Here is a 25,649-nt window from a genome sequence, read left to right as displayed (position 1 = left end):
AAGGTCCCAACACTGATCCCTGAGGGACACCACTCATTACTGGTCTCCAGCTGGACATTGAGCCGTTGACCACAACTCTTTGCGTGCAGCCATCCAGCCAGTTCTTTATCCACCGAGTGGTCCACCCATCAAATTGATGTCTCTCCAATTTAGAGACAAGGATGTCATGTGGGACAGTGTCGAAGGCTTTGCACAAGTCCAGGTAGATGACGTCAACTGCTCTACCCCTGTCCATGAGTTCCGTAGTCCCATCATCGGCCACCAAATTGGTCAGTCAGGATTTCCCCTTAGTGAAGCCATGCTGGCTGTCACCAAGCACCTTGTTGTTTTTCATGTGCCTTAGCATGTCTTCCAGGAGAATCTGCTCCAAGAGTTTGCCAGGCACAGAGGTGAGACTGACTGGTCTGTAGTTCCCTGAGTCATCCATTTTCCCCTTCTTGAAAATGGAGTTGTATTTCAGGATGTATTATATATAATGTTATATTATATTTCAACTTGGCTAAATCCTCATTGAAAATACTAGATTGAGTGAATAGGGAGAGAAAATAAGCTATCAACTGTAATTATCACCCAAAATTTGTAGCAAAATCAAGCACCAGCAAATATTTTAGTTATTACTGATTTTTTAATGGTCGAGGCCTTTGGCCTTATACATGGATATTCTGGGGAGGAATCATATTTTGAAGTACTGCTCTGGAAAGTCATAATAATCAGGATGTTTCTTATAAATATTTGACATGAAGACAGCTAATACCATGCATTGATTTCTGAAATGTTCAACCAGCGAATTTAAATGGACTGATTTTAATACTCAGGCCAGGAAGTATGTTGAAGTATGATACTTATAATGTACTACTTGAAAAGTACTTGCTGTAAATGGATGAGCACTGAGGGTCTTGCAGTTTTACAGGCTGTCTCACAAATAAATAGCTATAAAGTAAAATATATTCATAATAGCACATAAAACTGGAAAGTAAAAGTGTTCTAAAAGTTATAGAGCATTAGGTACAAAGAGGACTATTAAGATAGTGGAATATATTCAGGAAAGATGAAGTAGGAAGATAAAAAGCAAGAGACAGGAGATTTCAGATAATGTGGTAAGATAAAAGAAAAATAAAGAACAAGTTGTCAAATCAAAGGCATACGTGGCCTTGATATATGATAAAGATGCATAGTTTGTTAGATAGTTCTATTCCTTAGATTTTATCTATTGAATAGTTTCATTGGGATCCACCTGTTAAAAAGAGGATGCCTTAAAAAATCCAAGCCACTCAAGGTGGGAACAGGATGAAGACAGATAATGACACTATCTTTGTAACAGGCACCCCTGCAGAAGTCTAAAGGAAAATTGAGTGAAACTGGATCAAAACTCTGACAGCAGCCTTAGACTAAGTTCCCAGCAGTAAAGTCAGCTGTGAGGCAGCATTAATGGGCCAAAGATAAGGCTTGATTATTATTAAGAGATTTAATTAATGTGTTAAGAAAGAACAGTGCTAATGATGCTTCACAATCTTTCCATCAGACATATAGGTGCATCAGAAATCAAGCATTTATTTCTTATTTTGTTTCAGACGGTTATACTGAAACATCTCTTTACCTATTAATTCTGACGCCTGTCCCTAAGCAATTCAGATCAGAAATAGAAATAATTAATTACATTTTGGCTTGTTTGTGGTCTTTCTTGAATGTCTGTTGCTTCCTCTGAGAGCTTCTGGATGCCTCAAAAGTATATTTCTTACTAATCATATGGCAAGATAATCATGTTTGTTAGTTTGATAGATGTTTCAGGGCATCTATGCCAGAGATGAAGATTTTGCTCTCTATTAGTGAGCAGTTACTAAGATGAACATTATTCTGTGGTTCACTGTTTGCAAAAGAGATTTTTGCAGCCTCAGGTGTCATACATTTCAGGGTTTGCAGAATCAAATGCCTGTTGTTTAGAGTCAAGACATCAAAACCAAGTTCTAATTATAATATGTAATGTACTGCATCACTTTTACCATGGTTTTATTCCTAGAAAGCTGGCTTGAAAACAAGAGATTTATAGCAGAGGTTACTTATTGCCGGTTTACTCTTTAGCAGAAGTCAAAGTTTATTATAGGCTAGTTGGTTGGTTTGAAGATGGTTGACAGCACAAGCAAAGAATGACATTTTCCTGGCAGTTAGTCATGAGAAAAGCCGCAAGCATTGGTGACATTGTACTACTGGTGACATTGGTGACATTGTTTAGAGCAACCACGGAATAGGTTTTGCAGGTCCCTGGGAGCAAAAGTAGCCTAAACATTTTAACTAAGTGTGGCATGATCATGCCAGTGTTGTGGGGACATGATAATGAGGAGGTAACTGCTGGCTAGTTTTTTATTTTTCCTTTATATGATATGAGGCAGACAGAATGTTTTCTACATGACAGATAGCAAGGAAAAGACAAAGAAGATTAAAAATAAATCATGTAGGAAATGCCTGAATTATGGGTTGTAGCTGGAAATAGTCCTTTCAGTTGCTTTCAGTTTGGGAATGGTGGAATTTATTATGGATTGTTGTTATGCTGTGAGAGTTGGATGGAAATATTTCAGGCATGTTTTTGAAGAATGGAAAATCAGCATTAAAGACAGAGCAACAAAGCTGATAAGACAGACTTGGTTATAGTCAGCTTTGATATCTGTTCTCTGGTACCACTAGGGGCTATCTTGGAGAACAAAAAAAATGCAAAACATTATGGGTTGCTTCTTTTTGTATACAAGTTTATAAACTCATATTAGTTCATATACCAATAATGTTACACTTTGCATGCTATATTAATGATCAAAGACTGCAGAAAATTTTCCTTTTTTTCAGCAAATTTTACACCAAGACAGTTCTAGTGAGTAAACACAGCAAAGATTCCTGGTTATTTGATCCTATTGCAGAGGTTACTGTGTCTAGTTGCACCTAGTTTGCCTGCGTTAGTAATAATATCCTCATTGAACATCGTTACTTGTGAAACATCTTGATGTTGATATTGTAGTGTGCGTTCGTATCACTACCCTAAATAGTACTACATCCAGACTTAATAAATGTAGATCATATCTCCACTATTCAACTAGCTTGAATGAAATGTGAACAACCTTTTGGTACATTCTAGCTGAAAGGTGGGTGGGAGCCTTGACATTGATTTCAGCTGAATCATGAGAAAATAAAAAGATGCTTTCATCTAATTGTTTTGAGAATTTGAACTGACAAGAAATGATGACCCAGGAAATGCATCTTCACATTTCACCTAAAGAAGTAAAATTAGATAGCTACAATGAAGATCCCTTAAATTTCCCTTTAAGTGAGGTTACACAACAGTGTGGTTGTGTGCAGGTTGAAGGTTGAAGAAATCAGGACTATATTCAGACAGAAGTCAGAACAAGAGTTTAGAGAAATAGGACATGACTGATTCTTTGAGAGACTCTGAAAATACATGGCTAGAGCTTTACAATATGTGGATGAGAAAGAAGGACACAGAGAACACTCAAAAGTTACATTTTCAAACAGTATCTCCTTGTGATGGTTTGGAATTAAGGAAACTGGTTAATAATAATCACAGAAGTTGTCAATTTAGGATTAAATCAACTAAGCCAAGTTCAAGAGCTCCTTAGACTAAGGGAGGATCATGTCTTGAAGCTGAGCAAACGAATTTTTTAAAGGAGGATAACAAGATTTCACTATGGAGCGATTTACTTATGGCAGCAGGTAGTTTTAGTGACAGGCTTGTCTACACTTTAAAAGGCTTTTCTGGTATGCTTATACCTGTAGAATATATTCGCAGCTTTTCTCTGTGAAGATTCAGTGTTTCTTTGCTAGCATAGTTTAAATGATTTTCTCAAACGGAAAAACCAGTGTTGGTCCAAAGGGGTATAACTGTTTCAGGTCCAGGGAACAGCTGGCTAACAGTGTCATTTCACACAACAGTTATCTTGTCAAAACACTGATGTAGCCCAAATAGACAGGTTTTGATTTTCAATTTATGTTTGAACTGATTGCAAAAAACCCAAAGTTGTTGTATTCCATAATTCTGGAGTAAAATATGTTCATTTTAATGGTAAATAATAATTTCTCTGTAAAAGTCTGGTTTTATAAATGTATACCACAGGTTTTCTAAATGTATCGCTTCCCTTAGACAAAATTAGTAGATTATACAATCCAAATTAGCTCTCAAAAGAGAGCAATTCCATTTTCTCTAGAATATGCTTCTGTAAAATTCCCAACTACCTTGCTTGCAGTAAGGATATGCAAGTGTTGTTACAGAACACCCATTTGTCAGACCAATCCTGGAAAATTTAACAGTTCACTCTAAAAATTCAAGTGAGCGAGCAGTGTCATTAAAACGAAATAGATTGTACTCATGCTTGAAGTTTAAACTGTGCATATTTTTTTCAGAAGTGCTAGAGTACAACTTCAGTGTCTTGATAGAAAGGCGAAACTCAAACTCACCATCCTTCAGCTGTGTGCTAGCAGCTACACAACTGTTTAATTTGAAATTATCAGTAATTATATTCTATTGGAGATGGGATAGATTAATAAAATGTCTTAAAGTAATGACAGCTAAAGCAGAACTCTACATATTGCCACAAAAGCCATGAAAGTTTAACTTCAATCAGATTGTCATGTCTTTGTGTCCAATGCAAATGCATGAACACTTGCCAGCAGCTCAAACAGAAGTTTTAATCCTATTTGATGTTACAATTTGCAGGGGATGTTGTTTTTTTTGGTTTGTTTTTTTTTTTTTTTTGTGTGTGTGTCTTTTTTTTTTTTTATTTATTTATTTATTTATTTTTCCAATGGATGTAAGCAATCTATTTTTCACTGCAAGGAATTTTAAAAGAAAAACTGTCATGTTTATATAACTTCCAGTACATCTGAGCAGGAAGCAAATAGAAACCTCTATTTTTATGGTAGCTTGATTCTACAGATTGTTCTGTCACTGCCAAGTGAAGACCAGGCTGAACATTTAATATAATTCAGGAGTTCTGAAAATGCACGTTTCCTTCCTTGCATGAACATTAATATTGTCTTTTAAATTGTTTAAAGTGAATATTTTGAGTTTTGGAAATGCCAAAGTAGACATGCATGAAAAAGAACTTTTTGATGGAAATGTCTGTGATGGATATGACAAAGAAAATTGTTTGAAACTTTGAAGAGAATGAAAAGGACTGGGATTAAATGGACATTTTTAATATGCCACCAGAAAGCTTCAATACAGCAAAAATTGTTACTATAAAGCTATTTGTTAATTCTGTTATAGTGTCAGTATAGAAAAATATCTTTTCCTTTCTTCTTTAAAAATAAAATATGTCTTAAATATTATCTCATATATATTAATGAGCATTTGAATAAGTAGAATAGAAATATAATTTTGAACTAAAAAAATCCCCCTTGGACAACGAAAGTATAAACTAGTAAATAGAAAATGCCTTAGCTGCAAAATAATTTTTTCTAATAAAAAAAAAAAAGTGACAGTTTCATAAAAGCTTTTTTAAAATATACAGCTCTCATAATTAATAATGAAGACTGTTATCTAGTTATTTCAATAAAAAATTTGAATGCAGCTGACCTTTCTGTTTTCTCTGCTGCATTATTAATGATGTTGAAGAGATCACTAGGTTATTGTTCTAGCAGTATGTATTTTGCTTAGCTGAGGTTTTGGTTTCCATGTAATGCTGTTTGAAATGTTGCAGTTGAGTAGATTATGTACGCAGCTGAGATGAAAACTGTAAAGCTTTCTGACTTACAAATCCAGCATGTCAATACATTTCAGCTGTCCAGCTCCACCTTTAGGCATTTGGAGTACATATATAATCCATAGCCCACTCTTGATTACTCCATCTAAATGGCAAACTTCATTCTCTGGCAAAACACCAGCATAAGGTGGACACAGCAGCTGAATTTGCCTTGAATCAGAACAATATCTATATATAATGATAAATGCAGGTCTAGAAGGGTTGAGAGCACTCCCAGTTTGTGGTAACTTGTCTTTAAAAGCACTGGTCACCAACTACCTGCAAAGAAGTCTGGCAGGAGTCCTAAAAACCTTAACCTTCTCCTTTTATTAGCTCAGGTTGCTTTATTTTTGAATACATATATGTTATTTTCTTTGTTTATTTTTTCTTTGTTGTTGCTGTATTTGGGTGGTTTTTTTTCCCCAAAGTTCATCATACTCTCTGAAAGTTCACTGAAATATCTGACATTTTTGAGTGCACTAATCTCTTTGTTGTACTCTTTATAAGTACATGTAGTTGAATTTCCTTGTCTCTGAGTTTGCATAATTTTAAAGTCTTTGTTAAGCCTTTGAATTGGGCCAAAAAATACTAGGTATTTCAGAATATCTGAACAGGTCTAGTCTGATATTCCTGCTCCTATAAATAATAAAACTGTACCTTCTCTTCAGCCAAGATTGATTCTTCTATATTTATTGCATATTGGAATTTGGTTTTGCTTTTTTCATGCAGGTTTCAGAATAATTAAAACTTTACAATTTCTGTTAACCAAAGATACTCTACCACTGCCATACAGACTGTTAGGAGTGAAAAAGCTTGCTCCATATTATCACAGAATATGCTGTGTAGTAGAGCTTACACAGTAGAGTTTACACATGTGAAACTAGATGTTTTAAGTATCATCTGCATACTCTTACATTTCAGCTGAATATACAAGACCCCAAATCCACATCAATTCTCATTGGAGTGTATATCTTCTTCAAATAGTGTTGAAGGGGTTTTGCTTCACCACTGATTGGCACTCAGCAAAATTTATGTATGCAGGAAGTTTCTATGATGTCACTTGAAATGCTTGATTGAAATGGAGTATAATTTAAAAGATTTGCCAAGGCAGCAAAAGGAAAACTTCAGCAATGTATTTCATGACAGATTCGTATGGTACGTTTCATAAACTTTAAAAGCTTGAAATTATAGGGACTGCTTCCAGGTACAGTTGCATTATTTACATGAAATTGAGACAGCACTCTCAGTGATTCAAAGCTTAAGCATAGTTTTGTTTTGGTTGGTGGAATAGGGAATTTACTTCAAATACAGAATACAGACAGCCTAGAGTTGTTAGTGGCGAAAAGTCCTCTTGTGTGCAAGCCAAAACAGGTAAACATTCGACATCAAGGTGTAATTGGTGACAGCCACATTCAGGCATTTATGTCATGGAAAGCTGGAAGACAATAATGCTATCTAGGAGGAACAACTATTATTATACATAGAGATAGCCAGACTTTAATTAAGAAGTAGGTGATGGCAATTGTCCCGTTTTGCTGTCTCAGTAGAAACCAGGCTGGATTTAATTTTGTAACTGTTTCTCCCAGATTTATTTTTTTGTTTTGTTTCCTTTTTATTAATTTTAGCATGTGAATAATAGGTGGTCCTCTTCAAAGTAGATACAAAAAAATAGATGAATCAGATTGTTTACAATGGGTTTGTTTGTGGGATTGTATTTTCTGTTTTTTTGGTTTTGGTGGTTTTTGGGGTGTTTTTTTTTTTTATAAAATCTTTAAATTTTAGCTGCCATTTTTCATAATGTTCCACAACATAATGTTTTTCTTAGATATTCATGTATTAAAAAAAAAATCCTCATGCAGTTTTATTTTAAACTGAATATGCTTATTAATAACCATTTAGCCTAGGGTCTGAAGAAGTCAATAAATAAACCCACCAATCAGCATCTATTCTTTTCACAAGCCAGGGGAAATAAATATTTATAAGGTTATGCATTGTAATATTTTTAACTCATTAAATAATTTTTAATGCAGACAACCTAATAGACCTTTATAAAATCACTGGAGAACTTCAAATTCAGCAATACTGCTGGTCATTTAAGTTTTTCAGTTAAATAACCATTTTCTGATTTATCTTTTCTTACTGCATTAAAGTAACATGAAATACCTGATAAAGCAAAGCTTGAAAAAAGATAGTGTGACATGAAGAGGAGTACCCAGGTGTCTTGTACTCTGAGAAACAGTCACTAGGTTTCTTGTGGGTCATAAAAGACACACAGAGTCAAGCACAGCATGACATACACTTGGTCTTTGAAAGCTCATTTAATGAGAGACTAGGTGAATGGCATGCAATATGAAAGTTTTTTTGGGGCAATGTAGTCACTGAGGGTGAAATTAGGTTTTAAGTAAGATTTAAGTGGTTTTGCACTGGTTCTCCTCACTTCTGTGATTTTTTCAGCCTGAGAGTATAATTTGCAGGAATATCTGGAGATGTGATCCCTTCTGCTGCAGCGGGTGACACTGCTTTATCCTGACTTGATACAACAAAGATCTTTTAAGTAATGCGTTCTCTGCACTGTTAGGTATTTCCCTAAAAGTCTCCTTGAACAGCAGCTGCTAATGCACCATAGTAGTGATATCCTGCTAGATAAGAAACTAAAAGCGCTTGTTTTGTGTATCCAGTATTAAAGCTGTATTCCCTTATGCTGTATGAGTAGAATTTCTGCTCCTAAAGGGAAAGGGATTTTCCATTGCTACTTCATTGCAGAGTTGGATTAACTTTGAGAATAAAATAAATAGCTTCACAGCTATGAAAAATGAGTTCTGCCCCTGGTGAATGAGAATTAGTGTTACATTGGGCAAGAAAAGCAACATTTTAATGAAGTGTCCACCCTCAGGCACCTCTTCCTGACAAGACACCTGTGAATCTTTGTCAAATACTTATGTAGTTCAGTTTCGTGTATGTCGAATTACTTGGTTGGGTGAAGAAGACGCTATATGCTATCTTTGGCAATTCAAACCTTTGTAGAAGCCTGGTTTATAGCTGCCTGGGAGAATATTGGCTCAGTTTTCACAGTGTTCTCATTTCAGAGACATTCTAACCTAATATCATTTTACTCTTAAATCAGCAAGAAAGTAATTCTGCAGACAAAGCTACAACAGCAATTTTTCTTTTACCCCCGAATTGCCTCAAAATGAGTCAGAGTATCTCGCAACTGTATGGTATCTTTTCAGTTAAAAATACAATTAATTCAGTTTTAGTTTTAATTGTCTTTGCTGGTGGCAGAATTTATTTCAGTTAATTTAATTTGATCATTGCTATTTCAGACATTAATCAGCATCCTATTAAACCATCTCACAGATATTAATTATGCCCCAAAATAGCCCTGTGATGTACAGTCAGGGAAGAATTAATCCTCAAGGGACAGGAAGTCCAGAATTTCCTTTGATACGGATTACAAAATTTCCATCAGTTTGGGTTTGGATTTCCAGAAATATTCAACTCTCAATTTTTGCCAGCTTGTGCAAACCAGGTCCAGTGGGGTGACTGAAATTCTGGGAACTAAAATCAGAGCCCAATTGGAGAATGTGCAAGTATTTTCCCACGCTGGCACTTCTCATCTCAACAAGTATTTTATAGTCATTACAAAGAAAGAGAATGAATTTTGACACTGTCTGGGAACCGGTGGAGTCAGACTACCTTCAGAGGCAGCTATGATCTAAGTCAAAGAAACCAGGAGCGCAGAAATTATCTGAAGTAGCCAGATATTCCCATACCCATATCTATCTACCACAGAGCCCTGATCAGATCTTGCTTTTTTGTTTTCCTCATTACTTTAGGCATGTTACTTTATTTTTGAATATCAGGGACTGATTCTGTATGTGAACTGTGTTGGGATTCATTGATGGGGTGAAATACCAGGTGACACCTGCCATAGATACTTGCAATGTAAGGTGAGAAGGATCCTTCAGTTATTATTTTTTTTATAACCATGGGCAAAATGATGATCTAGGATTTGTAATTATCCATTGCATTAAACAAGCTGATGATCTATACAGCTTTCTCTTCCTATGTACCACCACAGTTCTGCAATGGAAGTCTTCCCCTAGTTTTAATTCTGGAATCAGAGCTATATGATTCCAGAAAATACCTTTGGGGAGCTTAGTATGTCTTCATGTGATAAATGATATAGATGAGCCTTCTGACTATCTAATTCGATGAACTATTAAATGGTATCTTGCCTCTGGCATCCTCATCAGTCTTAGGTCCTTGTCATATTTAAGGTGGAGGTATAAAGATCATGCATCTAGAGAGCAAGCGAAGCTGGTGGGAGAGTTTGGAATATTTGAGTGTCCCTAGTTTATTCTAGCTGAATGTTCTCTCATCCACTCACCCTCTGCTGACAGAGTAATCATTGCACAGTGTGAGTAAGGCTTGTGAACAGTTACTTTTTGCATTCTGCTGTCTCTGCTTTCTCTGTGTTAGTGTTTTATGGATTTTTAACTTTGGTTGAGCTGCTTTTGCAGTTCAGTGAGTGTTTATTTTCCTGCTACCTACTCTATATGTATGTGAACCACCATTGAATCGACACTGTTGAATCTAAATGCTGTTTTGAAAATGTGGAGCTGACTTGAATATTAAGGAAACCTGATCTAAAGCTCACAGGGATTTGAAGAACAGCTTATGTGTGGTGTACAGGCTTTAGCTGGTCATTTATGTTAGTAATGGACTAGTGCAGTATTATGCTGCTACTTAGGCTGTTAATGCTCCTTACAGTATTGATTAGAACATGTAGCTGAGGGTTTCTGAGGAAATAACTTCAAATAAATGTTACAGCATTTTCTTGTAATTTGGAAGACCTTTTCTATCACAAACAAGATAATTAACTTTTTTTTTTTGTTTACCTCTTACTCAGTTCTTGTTGCAAATGAAATGAGAATGTTGCAAATGAAATGAGAATGTTGCAAACATTATGTCTGCCATTCAAGAAAATCCTTCTGCATGAAATCACTGTTGCAGAAACCCTGCACAGATATGGTTTTATTCATTTCCTTGTAAAGTGCCTTGCTCTTTCCTGTCAGTGTACTAATTACATGTTTAGCAAAGGTCAATGTCCTTTTCAGTCAATAATGCTACTTACTTTGGATCTAGATATCAGACCTGAAAAAAGGTTTGAAGAAAGTGTGATGAAATAATGAATTTCTGATTAAATTCTGAATTCAGTAAATTTACTCAGGTAAAATATTCTGAGAATTTTACCTATTGGTAAGTAAACTCGAAGTGACTTATACCTCAATACTGACCAATATGGAAGAAAGTTCTGAAATCTGTAGTATTACAGTCAAGAATTATTCTTGCCTGAATTAAACCTATGACTTCTTTGGAATAGCGGAATTTTTCTCCTCTGGCTGTTAAACAGTCCAGGATTTTACCTTTTATACAATAGTTGTAGCACTGTCACATTCCCAGTACTTTCAGCTTCAAGATTTTTTTTTCTCTTTATAATGGGATTTATACAAGAAAAAGGTGTAGTTCTTCATAGTTTGAGTGACGATGACTCAGAATTATTTTAATATCTGGCTGCAAGAAATTGTCTATCTCAGCAAAGGCTGAGACCTTGAAATAAGCAAATCCATAAGCATGCAGACTGCTTGAGATCTAGAATAAAAATTTTTGTTTCTCCTCTGAGAAGGCATATGCTGGTAGGAGACAGGTAGTAGAAGTACCTTCATCAGGACTGTGGTTATTAGAGACAGATTTACCATACCACTTCTATTTGGTCAAACTCAATTGATGTCAAATGATGTTCTTCATTGCTAGTACAGTTAGAGTTAAATCAGACCTAGTGTAGAGAATATCTCCCTAGAGTAAAAATGTGGCATCAATATCAGAATAGTCAGAAAGAAAGCTTTGAACTATGTATGCATGTGTGCGTATGTTTGATTATAGCTGTAATTACATATTTGACTGTGCATGCTACTAGAGGCTACTAGAGTTTTCTCTCAGGAACACACATTTTACACACATTTATTTATTAATTATTCGTCTGCTATATCTAAAAGGAACGATTCTGTTGTTTATCCAAGCTTTCTATTTGCTGCTTAAACAAATGTTCATTGTGCTATATCACAATTTGTCCATACCTTCAGCTGTGTGTAATCTTCTGCAACATTTAATCCCTTTTCCATTGCCACACAATCATCACTTCAGCAATTGAATTTGGTCTTCCTAGATGTTTATGCATATTGTTCATCTATATTCAAGGAAATATTCAAATGGCCTCGCATATTTTCAAATCTCTTGGGGATTTCTGTCTAGAAGCTGTCCTCCCTGTGTTTCCCAAAAGAAGAATGCAGAGATGATGATGCTTAATTTAACATGTAATGAACTCCCATATTTCTTTCCTTTCACAAATAAAGGACTTGTTATTTTTTGTATTGTCTTTCAGACGTTTAGCTAGCATCCAGCTTGCTATACAAATGAATTTCAGATGGCTCACTTTCAATCTGAGCTCTTTGGAAGGAGGATATTTTGTGCATACTCTCCAACATTCTATCTAAGGCCATAGTTCCAGTCTGAGATTACTTCTACTGATTTTCCTAGCTTTCTGTGTCAAAGTGCAGTTATACAATAAAATGGTCAGGAAAGTGAGAGTTTAAGAAATCTTACCAGTTTTATGGTGAATATTGGTTGCATAGCAATTCCTGATGGCCTGATTTTTTTCGCTGTCTTTCCTGATAGCAGTCATTCTCAGGAACCTATTTCACAGCTATGAGGTTTTTCTTACTCAATATAAAGGCTGCAAATTCTATGGGTAAAACAACCATTAACATCTGAATATTCATATTATCATACACTATTTTAGTAAATACAGTCCAGTTTCATCAAACTGGCTGACTCAGAATATGAGCTAATAACCAGTGTTCAAGAGTTCATATGCCCTCTTTCACAATCAATATTTTCCTGCAATTTTAGCATGAATAAAATGTTCAATTCAAATAGAAAGAAGCCTGAAACATCTATGCCAGATCTGTTTCTGTTTTCCATTATTTGTCCTCACTTCATAAGTTCTATTTTGTCAAATATAGTGTATGATTAGTCAAATGAGTGTATGATTTGAAGATTTATTATGTAATTAATTATATGCAATTAAGTTGTTTAATTCCAGGAACCCCACATAAGTTTGTGCTTCTTTATTATTTAATATAGTTGTTCAGATGTTGGAAATGAGCACCTGTTAGCTGTTAGTCTTCCAGGTTCTTAAATATATTTGTTTGACTTCATGCAAGTGATTAATTCCTCCGATATCAGTGGTGGTGTTTTCACGTGTAAAGTTTGTATTTGTGTATAAACACTGAAGGATTTAGCACCCATGCAATCTCATTCAACACTTATAAAGAAACACAATGCAAATGAAAATTTTGTATGAATAAAGAAGTGATAGGATTTGAATAGCCATTATATAATATCCTGGGATTTCAAAATACTCTGTACACAGACGACTATAAAATATTTAATCATGCAGCTGTCCTTGTAGATTCAGACAATATGATTAGCCTTTGCCATTCAGTCATATATTTAAGTTTTAGTTATAATGATAGTTATGTTTGATGACTTAGAATCTAGATTTTGTATTAAAACCATAATAGCAATAAAAAAAAGAAAATTCCAACAACCTTAAATGTAATTAACTGACTTCTAAGAAACACCAACATTATACAAGTTTAATCTGCCAAGAAATGAACACAGTTAATTAGCAGGGCTCTGTCTTTTTCAGTCTTCAGACTTGAATACATTATTAGGACAAAACTTAAGTTGCAATTTGAGTTCCACAAGGTGCTGGTTTTCTTATAGCTCTAGACCAATGAGGATTTAGGGTTAGATTAAAGAAAAGAAAAAGAAGATGTAAGCAGATCTGAATAGAAAATCCAAAACTTGAATCCATGTCCTTTCCTGTTCAAAGCCTCAAAAACCTGAACTTCACAGTCGTGTCCCTGATTGCTCTGGTCCTGTGCTTTTGCTTCATAACAGCTCCAGCATTTTGAGGTATAAGCAAACAATTTCCCAGGTCCTTTGTATGCCCAGGTGGAATCTAGAAACTAGATAGCTTATCACTCTCATCTCAGAGCAAGCCAAGAAAATACACAAGCTAAAATGTCATTGTAGCTGGTTTTACTTTTAAAATAGTACTCAAGTTTTGTACTAAAGCCTTGTGATTCTCATACGTAGGCAGTGACATGCCAGAACAAAATCCTTTCATCTCCCATGATCTATTAGTGTGCTAAAATCACTAGGCCGGGTGGATTTATGACACCCTGTAGTATAAAATGGAGATTTCTGAAGCCAGGAAGAGGGAGTGTGATACAGTGTAGTGACTAGGATGCCTGTTTTCAGTGGAGAACATATATATAATTATATATATATATATATATATAATTATATATATATATATGCTCTCTGCACCAAGCACTGGATTTCTATTTTCTATTTAACAGCCAGTAGATGACAGATAACTTGGCTGTGAACTAACTGAGAAAAATAAGGCAATAAAAAGATGCGAAATCACTGCACCAATCATTGGCTATGAAATGCAAGACAAAACTAGGTATTGATAGCATCAATTTAGTGTTTGTTTTTCGAAATATTTGTTTCATTTTAAGTGAATGATACTCAGTTCAGTCTCTATATCATGGTGGAGCCCATCTATATCCCTGTGTAAGGAACCTGCTATCTTGAATGTGATGGGTTTGAAAAAGACTACAGCCTGCAGCATTCCTCTTGTAAAGCTTCAGGAATGAACAAGAGATTGAGGTTTCATCTCTGAGGTGAATCGGGTGATAAATTCTGGGGTTTTATATCCAGTTTGAAGACCAGATGGCTGGCACCATGGTGTTTAACATTTATATGATAAAGTCCTGTATCATAGCTAATCCTTAGGTATATGGTTAGCTTCAGCTTCAATTAACTGTTGATGTACATGTAGAGTTATTTGTTGATAAACAAAATACATATGTTTACATACTTCCTGAGATGGGAAAAGAGCACCTTGGCACTATCCCATCCTATGTGCTCTTTATGTAATTTCATGAATATCCATGGTTCTAAGTTTATATGTATACACACACAAATATATAAATATATATATGAATAGCCTTACCCTGCCGAAACCAATGGCCACATTCTTTTCAGCTTCAATAGAATAATGGTCTGAATCTACGTGCATTTTACTGCATCTTTTTGCATTATTTACAAGCCTTGAGCAATATGTATTTTACATCTTTTTAATTTACTAGATTGTTTTTCTATTTTAAGGAAGGTAATAAATTTTTCTAGGATGAAATACATTATTTTGTAAAGAGTACTAGTGGAAATTAGACTAAATGTTCCATTAATAGCCTGACAAATTTAGTTAGAAATTAATCCATTGTGAATTAGTTCAAAGAGAAGCTGAAACACAACTGATATTAACAGTGGTTCTATATTCTGTGCCTTTATATGAGATTTAAACACACTAACTTCACAAATAAAAAACACTTCAATAAATGCTCTCTGTCTTGAGAAATAGATGGTTAGTGAAACACCTGGAATTTCTTGGGATTTTATAGATGGACCGATGGAGGATTTTTTACATGTGGTTAACCCGAAATATATATGTGTTGAGTACCAGAGGATGAACTAGGAAGCAGCTCCCAATTCCATCAGCTTCTTGTTTCTTCCTTTGATTTTTTTTCTTTCCTTTCCTTTTTTTTTTTTTTTTTTTAGTAATTTCAGACAAGTTTTCTTATGCCACTTTCTGCATGTCTAAGATGGAAATAGTATATTTCTTCCCTTTGAAAAAACATTTTGAGACATGCAAGTAAAAAATGCTATGTAAGAGCTTTGGATTATTATGGTAATTTAAGAGATAATGAATGTCATCCTACAAAATAACTTGGGAACTGTTACATGGAATACTAAATGTTTTTTAACCTCTTGAGTTTGAATTGCTGTTTGGTTTCTGAGCCTAGACTGGTGCTTTGTTTGAAACTTCTTTTGAAATCATTTCCACCTGTTTAAGCAGTTTTGACTTTGCTACAGACATGGCACAATAGTTGCATTATAGTGAGTAGGCTGCTTGTCAAATGTAAAACCTAGATTTTAATTTCCTTACATCTTGCTGCTAAAGCTGTTCAGCTCTCTGGATAATTTCCTGTCATGCAAATGGCAGTTGACATGTCTGCCCATCAGTTCTGTTCCTACATATTTCCAAATTTAAGAAATCAGATTTAGTTTCAGGTACTATTTTAAGAGAATGAATTATTTAATGAAATAATAAAAAAGCAAATCTTGTTTTGTATGGTTTCCATTTTCACTGCTTCTATAACAATTCACAAGTTCTCTGAATACTGGATATGGTGTTGAACTGAACACACCTGAGGTATAACATCTAGTACTCTTGTGAACATCAGCAAGAGCAGACTTTTTCCATGAACATATGGAAACTATTTGGAGATATGTATCATTCAAGTGCCACCACTCCGGATTTCAGGTGTTTACCCCACCTCCTGTATACTGCACCTAGTAGCAGAAATATCTCCTCCGCCCCTTTCTCCTTAGGCTGGCCTGATTACAGCCAATAAATACATGTGTATGCAGTCACTGTTGCAGTATTTAGATAAAATTGAAAACCTCGTATCGGTTCTGCAATCCTGAGATGAATTGCACTCTGAGATAGATTTTCAGATATTCTCATTTCATAACTCTGAAAGGAAACATTCTGCTAGCACAGTTTTGCCTGTTTTGCAATAATAGCTACATCTTACTCTGACTTAGGTTTAACACGTTTGATAAGATGAAAGGCAAGCTGACTGCTTAGACTTATATGAAGAAAAAACCCAAAAGGTTATGACATTTCCATTAAGAGCGTTTACAATTGACTTTGTTCATATAGATTTAATTGTGAAATCCTTAGTGGGTGTAATGAGCAAGCTTTAGTCACATTAAAGATGAGCTGTTCTCAAAAAAAAAAAAAAAATCAGCTCAATCTCTGCAAAAAGCATTGTTATATTTTGGAAGAAATGTAAAATATTCAAAGATTTTATAACTGCCATTAAAAGAAAAAATAAAATTATTAATAATCACAAGTTTGTTCATTAAAGGGTCCATGACAAGCTAAAGAAGAATATTTAAGGCTGCGGTAGTCAGACTGGCAACTTTATTTGCTGTTACTGCACTGGTTTCGTAATATGTACTACACTATTTAGATTTTTTTTTTTTTTTTCCCAAAGATGACTGAAACCTTTTCTGGGTCTTACAGGGAAGAAAGAGAGAGATCTAACATCAGCAAAGGGACCTGCAGTATCTAGTTGAACAACAGAGGAAATACATTGAAAAGCTTAAATTATTGCTTAATGAAAAACGCTGACAGTCCTGATAAAAGACACAGAAGATTCCACTCTGATTATGTTTCAAAAAACAGTGCTATCACTTTATGCTGCAAACTCTTTATAATGCAGCAAAACTATTCTTTTCGAAAGTAGTGTGAAATTCAGTGGGAATTTAACTTTTTTAGTCTTCTTACTGTTTATTGCTTCTAGGGGTAAGAAGACTGGACATGATATAGATTTTTTGATCACCAATCCAGGACCAAGAGAAGACAATGAACTTCTGCATAAAGTTGTTGACTTATGGAAAAAGCAGGTATGAACTAAATAACGTTTGGCCAAAGAGGAAATATTCTAACAACGCCAATTTAAGCTTATGCAGTGCTTAAAGAATGTTGACTCCATTTTACAGATGACTGGAATATTTTGAAATTGGATAGTGCTCTATTTGGTTATTAATCAGAACGATCTAGGTGCATCCTCCAGCTCTGAATGCTAAAGTTGAAGGTTATATCAGAAGTACTTTGCACACATTCTGTTATATCTTACTCTAAGGCTATGCAGCTAGCCAGACATAAGAATCAAGCTAGGTGGAGTTTTGAGTGTCACAGAAAACTGTTCTTATACTTTGAAATAAAAATGTATTTATTTAATTTCTCATTGAGATGGGAGTAGGTTCTCCCAAAGGGAACCACTGCAGGGAGCTCCAGCTTTAAGTGTAGTGGATTTGGGTGTTGTCATGATGTGAGGTGAGCAAGTCTGAAAGCTTAGATACCAAAGCCCTGGAATTCTAGCTTGCTTTCAGCCCATAGGCCAGCATTTTTCCTGGCTTCCTTTGGAATATTGTAAAAATTGGCATAGTCTTCCATGATGTCTGGGTTTGGAAGAATGCACACATTTCACGGAGGAACTGTTCATCTAAGAGGGCTTGGGTTTTTTTCTATTCAGCTTTCCTCAGTTTCAAGCAGCTCTGAAGTTGGTGGAGTCTGAATTACAACAGATGCCTGTACCTCAAAATATTGCTGGGTCAGAAATATAGTATCTTGGGAAGAATTAGCTTTTGTTTCTTCTTCTACCTTTCTAGCCAGCTAAGACATTTTTCAACATTTACTACCTGTATTGTTCAAAGGAATCGAGTACATTTCAACAAGTAAGAGGCCAATACTCTTGAGGTAAATCACCAAATACTCCACTGCTAAGTCAGCTTTTAGTGCAGATAGCCTGGAAAGAATGCTTTTGAACTGATTCTTGAACTCTGTACTTTACTTAATGTGCAGTGGGTTAACACAGGAAAGACATCCAACCAGACAAAAGCTTAGCTGACTATAAAAAGTGACCTGTTTCAAGGTGGTCAAAATCTTTCAACTGGCTTTAATGGAAGGGCTTCAAAGGGCTTGTTTTATCCTGGTAAAATATATTGACTGAATTCCTCTTTCTTCAGTTGGCTTTTTGTCTTTGAAATGTTAACAGATTATTATTAATTTTTTAGATTTCTGTGACTTCCATCCTAATTCTCCACAGCAAGTGTATGTATTGAAGTAGATTGCTAGCAGGTATAATTTATCATGCTCCAATGAAATGCAATGATGCTGTGACAATTAATGAGTGCTGAGGAGCTACTCTATTTTTATCTTTTATTATTTATGGAAAGTTTCTTTCTCAGTCATTCTACTCCCTTTATTCTGAGAAAAGTTGCATTTTTTTCTTGGAAGTTGTTCTTTTACCTGCTTAAGCAGACTTGAATCTCTAGAAACCCATGTGGGTGCTCCAAAAATCATGTTTCCTATACACAGCAGAAAGGAAAAGTGACAACAGGCTGAGAATAGAGCCTGTCCCGAGTGCAGCCTTTTATTCCTTCTCCCATTTCATCATACTCCATTCACATGAATAAGAACAGTGACTATGGTCTGGCAACTGCTGAAGCTTTTCGGGTCACTCAGAGCTGCTTTCATTAAATGGAATTTAAAGAAAATAAATAGAAAATAAATCATTCTTGATGATTTTTTAAGGATAAAATTTGGCAGAAACGAGTGCAGGGAGAGTATGGGAGGTCAAGGGTAGCCAAGGGTTTGATGAAAAGATTAGGATTAATTTAGAAATCCCAGCATGGCAAAAAATGTCAGAAGGAGAGGTGCACAATGGCCATAGAAACCAAACCCAAACAAGCTGGGAACTGTTTAAAGGTATGGACACATATTTCCTGTGTTCTGTTTGTCCTCCAGAATTTTTATGGCTTATACTGCTAGCTATACTGCTTCTCTGCTGTGGCAGTTGTAATATACAGGCTTTTACTGGTACTACTAAAAAGTAAGCTGCCAGCAAAATCAAAATGCAAAAAAGAAAGACATGAATTACACTCCACTTGTTTTTTTATTACCTTTGATTTCTAAGGGGGAGGGGAAGACAGACAAAACCCCTCAAATCTAAAGCACTTTTATACTTTTTGACAGTACACCTGTAGTCTGTTCCACAGCTTTCCACTTCTGTGCTACTGCTTCAAAGCCCAGATTCATCAAAGAACATCACTGAGGTCACAATGTTGACTTCCTTTCAGCAGCTCTTAGTGAAGGATTCTGCAATGTTTAGCTTCTAAACTACAGACCTCAGTTTTATTTAAATAGTATAAAAAGGCCTTTCTCCTAGTTGAAAAGTTTAATGTAACAAGATCCTTCCATTGAAAGCTGCTGAAAACTAAGTGATTAAATCAACACCATCATGTTCTTTGATGCAGCATCACCAGCAGTAAATGGGCCAAGGAACAGATAATACAAAGTCACCATTAAGCTTCTCAAAGTAGAGCATCAAAATGGAAAAGCTGCAATGTAGTACACAGGTTATGGTTTTAATCATTCCAAAAACCTTCTTAGGGAAACTAAGAAATTACTTCTGTGGGTTAGAGCCTGGAAGTCTGAGGGCAAACAGGCTCTGTTCCTGTTGTTACTTTTAACAAAGGAAAGGTACCATTACTAATGGAATTTCTGCACTTTTCATTTGTTCCTTTTGTATTCATGTAAGTATAATGTTGCATTTTTCTTATGGCTTTTAGGAAAATTAAGAATGTAGATGCCTGCCTGTGTATGCTTATTGCAGTGTATTAGTAGTATGGTTTAGACTCTATTTTTCACCCTTACTGAGGTGAATAGCTCAGGAAGAGGAAGTTTTGATGTCCCATTAAGGTGGACGATGAGGAACAAGTAACTGGTCTCACTTTTTCATTGCAGGAAACATTTTTCTGGAAACAGGGTTCACAGAATAGCAACACTTTCCTTATTGAGTGACAGCTGGATTTTAGCAGCAACAAAGCCTATTTAGAAGACAAGATACAGAAATGGTTAAGAGGCATGGTGCAAAGAGCTTATTTTTTTTCAGATGAATGCTCTGCCCATGATGCAGAGCTCCTTTATGAACACGTATTGATTGTCTCATGTCTCACCTTTTGACTCAATGTTTTATGATTTTATTTATTTATTTTTATTTTTTTTTTTTTATTCTGGCTCATCTTCAGCAGGGGCTGAGGACACTCTTACCTAAAATAGACTGTTGCATGGTGGTTAGAGCACTGGACATGAAAGAACTTGGCTTAAATCACTTTAGGTAGAAGATGGGTTGAATCTGATTGTCCTGCTTGTGAAGTCATTGCATAAAGTAGGCAGAAGTGTTCCATTTCCTGCTCTAAGTGAAGATCCAGACAGCAGTGGCATTTCTTATGGCATTTGATCTTTCTGGTCTGTATTGTACATCTGTATGTAGGAAAGTATCCGTGTATGTATATCTATCTATCTTGTTCACCAGTGCAAATGCTCATGTCATAGAGAGAGGGAAACATCATTCCTGGACTCCGGTGCTGGTCTGTCCATTGCTGTCAAAATCAGGTGGTTCAGGACATGTCCAGAATTAGACCATTCTGACATACAGGGAACTTTAAAATGCAAAAGGGCTCAAGGCAGCTGCATGATTCTGCAACAGCTGCAAAGTTCTGTATTGCTGATCAACCCTTTGATGCCATTTGCTAATGATTTCTCTCCCTGCCTGGTCAGGGAGAGGAATCCCTCCATTCCTCAGGCCTGACTGCTCCCAGGCATCTGTTACTTGAGCTTTATAGAATTCAGTATGTATCACCTAGGTAGAGATATTTCCGAACTAACACGCCTACGTTCTATTTTGGATTAGCTATAGGAATTGAATTACAAAAAAAATCCAGAAAGAAGTAAAGAGCAACAACATATATCCATTTCAGAAGAACATACTGGACTAGATTTTCAGGTGGTATAAAATGTTCCAATTTAGCTTTAAGATAATTAATACAGCTACCAAGAATTTTGAATAATGGCAGCTTGCAACATTAAAAATAGGATAGGGTTTCATTTAATTAAAAGAGACAAAGAATGCTAATGACCATATTTGGATTTATTTTTCAGCTATTAATTTTATATTTTTCAAAAAAATCACACTTCAGTTTGATCATGGATTTACTCCAATATCAATGGTATTGATGTGCCAGCAGTCTATTTAACTAAAAGTCCATAATACTATAAAAAAAGGAAAAATGGTTGCGGGTATTAACATAACTGCCCTAAGCCCATACATCTGGTTTTGATGGTGCTGTAAATTTGAGAAATGAAAACACCTACATTTTAAAACTTGATTGTGTAAACAATGTCTACAGCACTTTATGGTGTATAGATCAAACTGAAATTTGCAAAGAGCTGCATATTCCCTGACACAAAGTAATGAGAAGGCCGCTGGTTTGCAGCTAGCAGTAGCCAGTTTCACACAATCTGCATAGCTGGCTGCTCCTCCAGGCAATACTTTTTCAAAACATACAGAAGTGCCACTTCAGCTTTATTTTATGGGGTAATGGTTATGTCCAGTGCCTAATCAAATTAGGTTAATTAGAAACATCCCAATGGACATGATCTAGGATTTGGCTCCTATTTAAGGGTGATATCCTGACTTTGAATCAGGTTTCAACTGCTTGTTGAACTCAGCACTTGTGTAATTGTTGCCTAACTGCATTTTATTTTAAGTTGAAGTAGATATTTACAGCGGTCTACATCCTCTTATATTCTTCCTTTTAGCTTTAGAAATTCCTCAGCCAGCAAACGAGGATAAAACACTACAGAATAACCCAGAGACAAGAAGTCCTAAAATACCTTTCTAGCCATAAATGCTAACTGTGACCATCTGCGTATACTTAATATGTATTCAAGTAGAAGACACAGCCTAGTCAACAAGGGAAAACAGCAGTAGGAAGGCTCCAATACTGATTTGTTGCAACTGCTTCATGATTGCTTGGTGTTAACTCCAAGGAGTATTCCCCTGAAGTTCCTAAATATGAAAATAGGATAAGGAAAAAAAAAAAGAAAAAAAGAAAAAGACACAACTTTAAATGCTGTGGTTTAACAGGCAGAATTTGTACTCTTCAAGCAGCTGAGAGATATCAAAGGGAGGACCTTTAGTAAGTGTGGTAACCAGGATGACTTCAGATAAAGTGCATTCAAAGACTGATAATGTCGAACCTCCCCCATTTTAATTTACAACTTTGTATTCCTCTATATATACAAGTAGCAAGCTGAAAAAATTACTCTCAAAACTAAGTAAAGCTGATGCAGAAGACATCTATAAGATGATAACACAGCTAAGTGTTAGAATGAACATACTGATGAAAGAGAGGATACAATGTATGACTAAACATTAAAAATGAACATCTTAAAAGGTCTGAGCATTTTATGCCAAGGACGTTTTATCTATTACAGACATAGAAGTAACGCATAATAATATGTCCTCCAGAGCTTACAGGCTAAAAATCCACGTATGGCCTACTGGTGGCCCTATGTGACTGTCCCCAGATCTCACTGAGAAAAAACACTTGCTAGGTGCTCTCTTCTTGCCCATGAAAACAGAAATCACTGCAGGCTGTGGTATCTTGCTGGATTTCTCAAATGATCAGAAACAAAACTTCAACTTGGTCTTTGCACTTACAGTAGGAATTCTATTCCTTTTGTAGTCCAGCTAAAGATAGGCTTTAATTCCTGATTTCTTGCACCAAAATGAGGAGATTTCAACTTCATTTGAATAAAGACAAAAACACTGATACAAACTGTGACAAAGTGCAAAACTGGTGATCTTAGCACACTGTCTACAAACATCATACAGATATTGAATATGTAAATAATTGGAACTATAAAATAAGATTTTACCAAAGCTTAATCTGGTTAAGATTTTGCCTAATGAAAGACATAATTTAGATTTGTTCTGGGATATGCTATGCAATGCCCCAAATCTTAAAGAGCAGAAAGAAAAGTGAAGCAAAAGATGAGAAAGCACTGATGAAGTAGCTAGATGATTTTTATAGAGAATGGGAAGAATGCCAGTGCTTAATCAAAGCTTGAAGTCATCGATTAATGTTCAATGATCAATGAAAATAGAAGTATTTTTAGCATTAAAAGTGACAAAATTAACATGAAGGCAGGCATAGTTTCATCAAAAAGAGTGAGGTAATAAGCAGTTATGCATTAACATTCAACAGCTGGTTTGAGTCTATATTTGGATATAGCAAACATCAGTGCCTTCTCACATTGGAGTAAAATTAAGAACAATTTCCTATCTCTTTTAAAGATGGATATGAAAGGGTGCCTGCTAAAATTAAGCATTTTCAAATAATCAGACTTAGAAACTAGTAATCCAAGAGAATGAGCTATGTAAGTAATTTCCTGTTATTTAGAAGAGGATTTATAAGTTTATAAAAATTCCAAGGAAGTCAAGGAATGTCAATGCAAATCGAATAGTTATCATTTAAAAAGTTGGCCCAATGACCCATAAAACAGCCTGTGACTGATTTGCAGTAAAATAATGGGATTGTTAATTTGGAACAAATCATCAACAAAAACCTGGAGGCTGAAAATATAATAATATCTATCAGCATGTTTTCATGAAAATTATATCTTTTAAAGTGGTTTTGTTATGCTTTTTTGTTGTTCAAAATTATAGCTCTCAGTGACAAAAATAATTTTATTGCTATATTCTCCAAGGTATTTAACATATTATCATGTAAAATTACCACAATTGCACTATATAAAAGAAATAATCAAGACATGGTGTTTAATATTGAGATGTTCTTCCAGAAAATCAGTTCACTGTCGCCAGTGTTTGTAAGAGGTCTGAAGTGGAGACCACTGTAGTTAACCATCAACAGCCATGAAACAAAACTGTTTCTATACACTCTCAGTTCAATATTAGAAAAAAACCCAAACCAAAACCAACACTCCCTTCGCCAAAAAAACCCTCCAAAACAACCAAACAACCAAAACCCAAGATAAATCTAATATGATTCTTTACTATATATTAATGGATATAGTAAGTAAAAATCAGGAGGCATTCTTGACCATGCTTGTTTATGGTATTAGAATCTCTAGTACAGAGGAAGGAGAATGTGTAAACATTTGAGGGTCTTCGAAGCACAGACAAATAATTGATCCAAGAACCTAAAGAAATCCTGATGATGGAAATTTTAGGAAAAAGAGTCTATACATCTCATCAGTGACGAACAGAAGTGGGTTTGATCAGCGTGCAGGTTTTAAAGAAATGTAAAAGGAGATATGAAAAGACGTGATAGTTGCAGGCTTGTTGATCTTGATGGAAACTAACAAATTTGTCTAGTCAGAACATCAAGTTACTAAGTTCAGCTTAGTAGTTTTGCTTCTATTAAACACCTGATAGACTGAAGAAAGTGGTTTACGCACTACTGTTGCTAACCTTTATAACAAAGTTAAATTTCTTTTGAAATCTCTTTTACAAGAACAAATCTCAGAAGTCTTCACTTTCTGTGAAATGTGGGAGCTTAGAGGAGGCAGTCACAGTTGTTTACTGTATTTTATGAATCTATAAAAGCTAAATTAAGGCTGAGTGTACCAAGGCTGAGGCACACATTTAAGTGTTTTTGTCATGTGTAACCACTTTCAGAAAGTGGAATCTTTTTGCCAGCTAAGCCTTCCTGCTAGAGATGGTTTCAGTGACACTGAACATTGTTGTATTATTACATATCAAGCTTCATTTCTATTCTGAAGACTTAAGGATGACTGAAGGAAGCAGTGCGATGGACAGTATCTGCTTTATTTCTTCGTTATTGTGTATTTGATAATTTGTATTCTTAAAAAGTATGTGCTGAGCAGCAGAGAGAGGGAGGGCTGCTACTTGTCCAAGGTGCTGTGCTTTGGATCTCCATGCATAGAACTGGTTGGACTCAATGATCTTAAAGGTCTTCTTTTCCAGCCTAAACAATTCTATGATTCTATGAGAGGTTTTCTGGCTGATGAAGGGAGATTGCACTTTACCTGAGGGCAGCTGAACATGCAGAACTCTAAGAAGCTTTGGAAGTGCAGGGTAAGTCTGAGATGTCCAGGAAATCAGTAGCCTGGGAAGCTGCCTAGAAATGCAAGGAACAGGCACAGAAACAGGCCAGCAGAATGACAGAAAGATGCTTTTCCTAAGGGCCTAGAAGGGATAGTGCAGAGTTCACTGCCAGTAGTCATTGAAAAGGTGGCTGGCT

The 25,649-nt window shown here is 35.5% G+C and overlaps 1 protein-coding gene across 1 annotated transcript in view; it reads left to right on the top strand.

The window, feature by feature from the left end:
• Positions 1-25,649, top strand: part of DNTT (DNA nucleotidylexotransferase) — a gene marked incomplete at its 5' end in the record, with an annotated part of 95,803 nt that overhangs the window by 43,462 nt on the left and 26,692 nt on the right. The window contains one exon of the mRNA XM_080621162.1: positions 17,315-17,417. Within this exon, the coding sequence (XP_080477288.1) occupies positions 17,315-17,417 (103 nt within the window). The remainder of the gene's footprint in view (positions 1-17,314; positions 17,418-25,649) is intronic.

The sequence above is a fragment of the Psittacula echo genome, assembly GCF_963264785.1.
Source record: "Psittacula echo genome assembly, chromosome: 6".
Taxonomy (NCBI): domain Eukaryota; kingdom Metazoa; phylum Chordata; class Aves; order Psittaciformes; family Psittacidae; genus Psittacula; species Psittacula echo.
The sequence above is the reverse complement of the archived record's forward strand: the minus strand, read 5'-3'. Positions and strand labels throughout refer to the sequence as shown.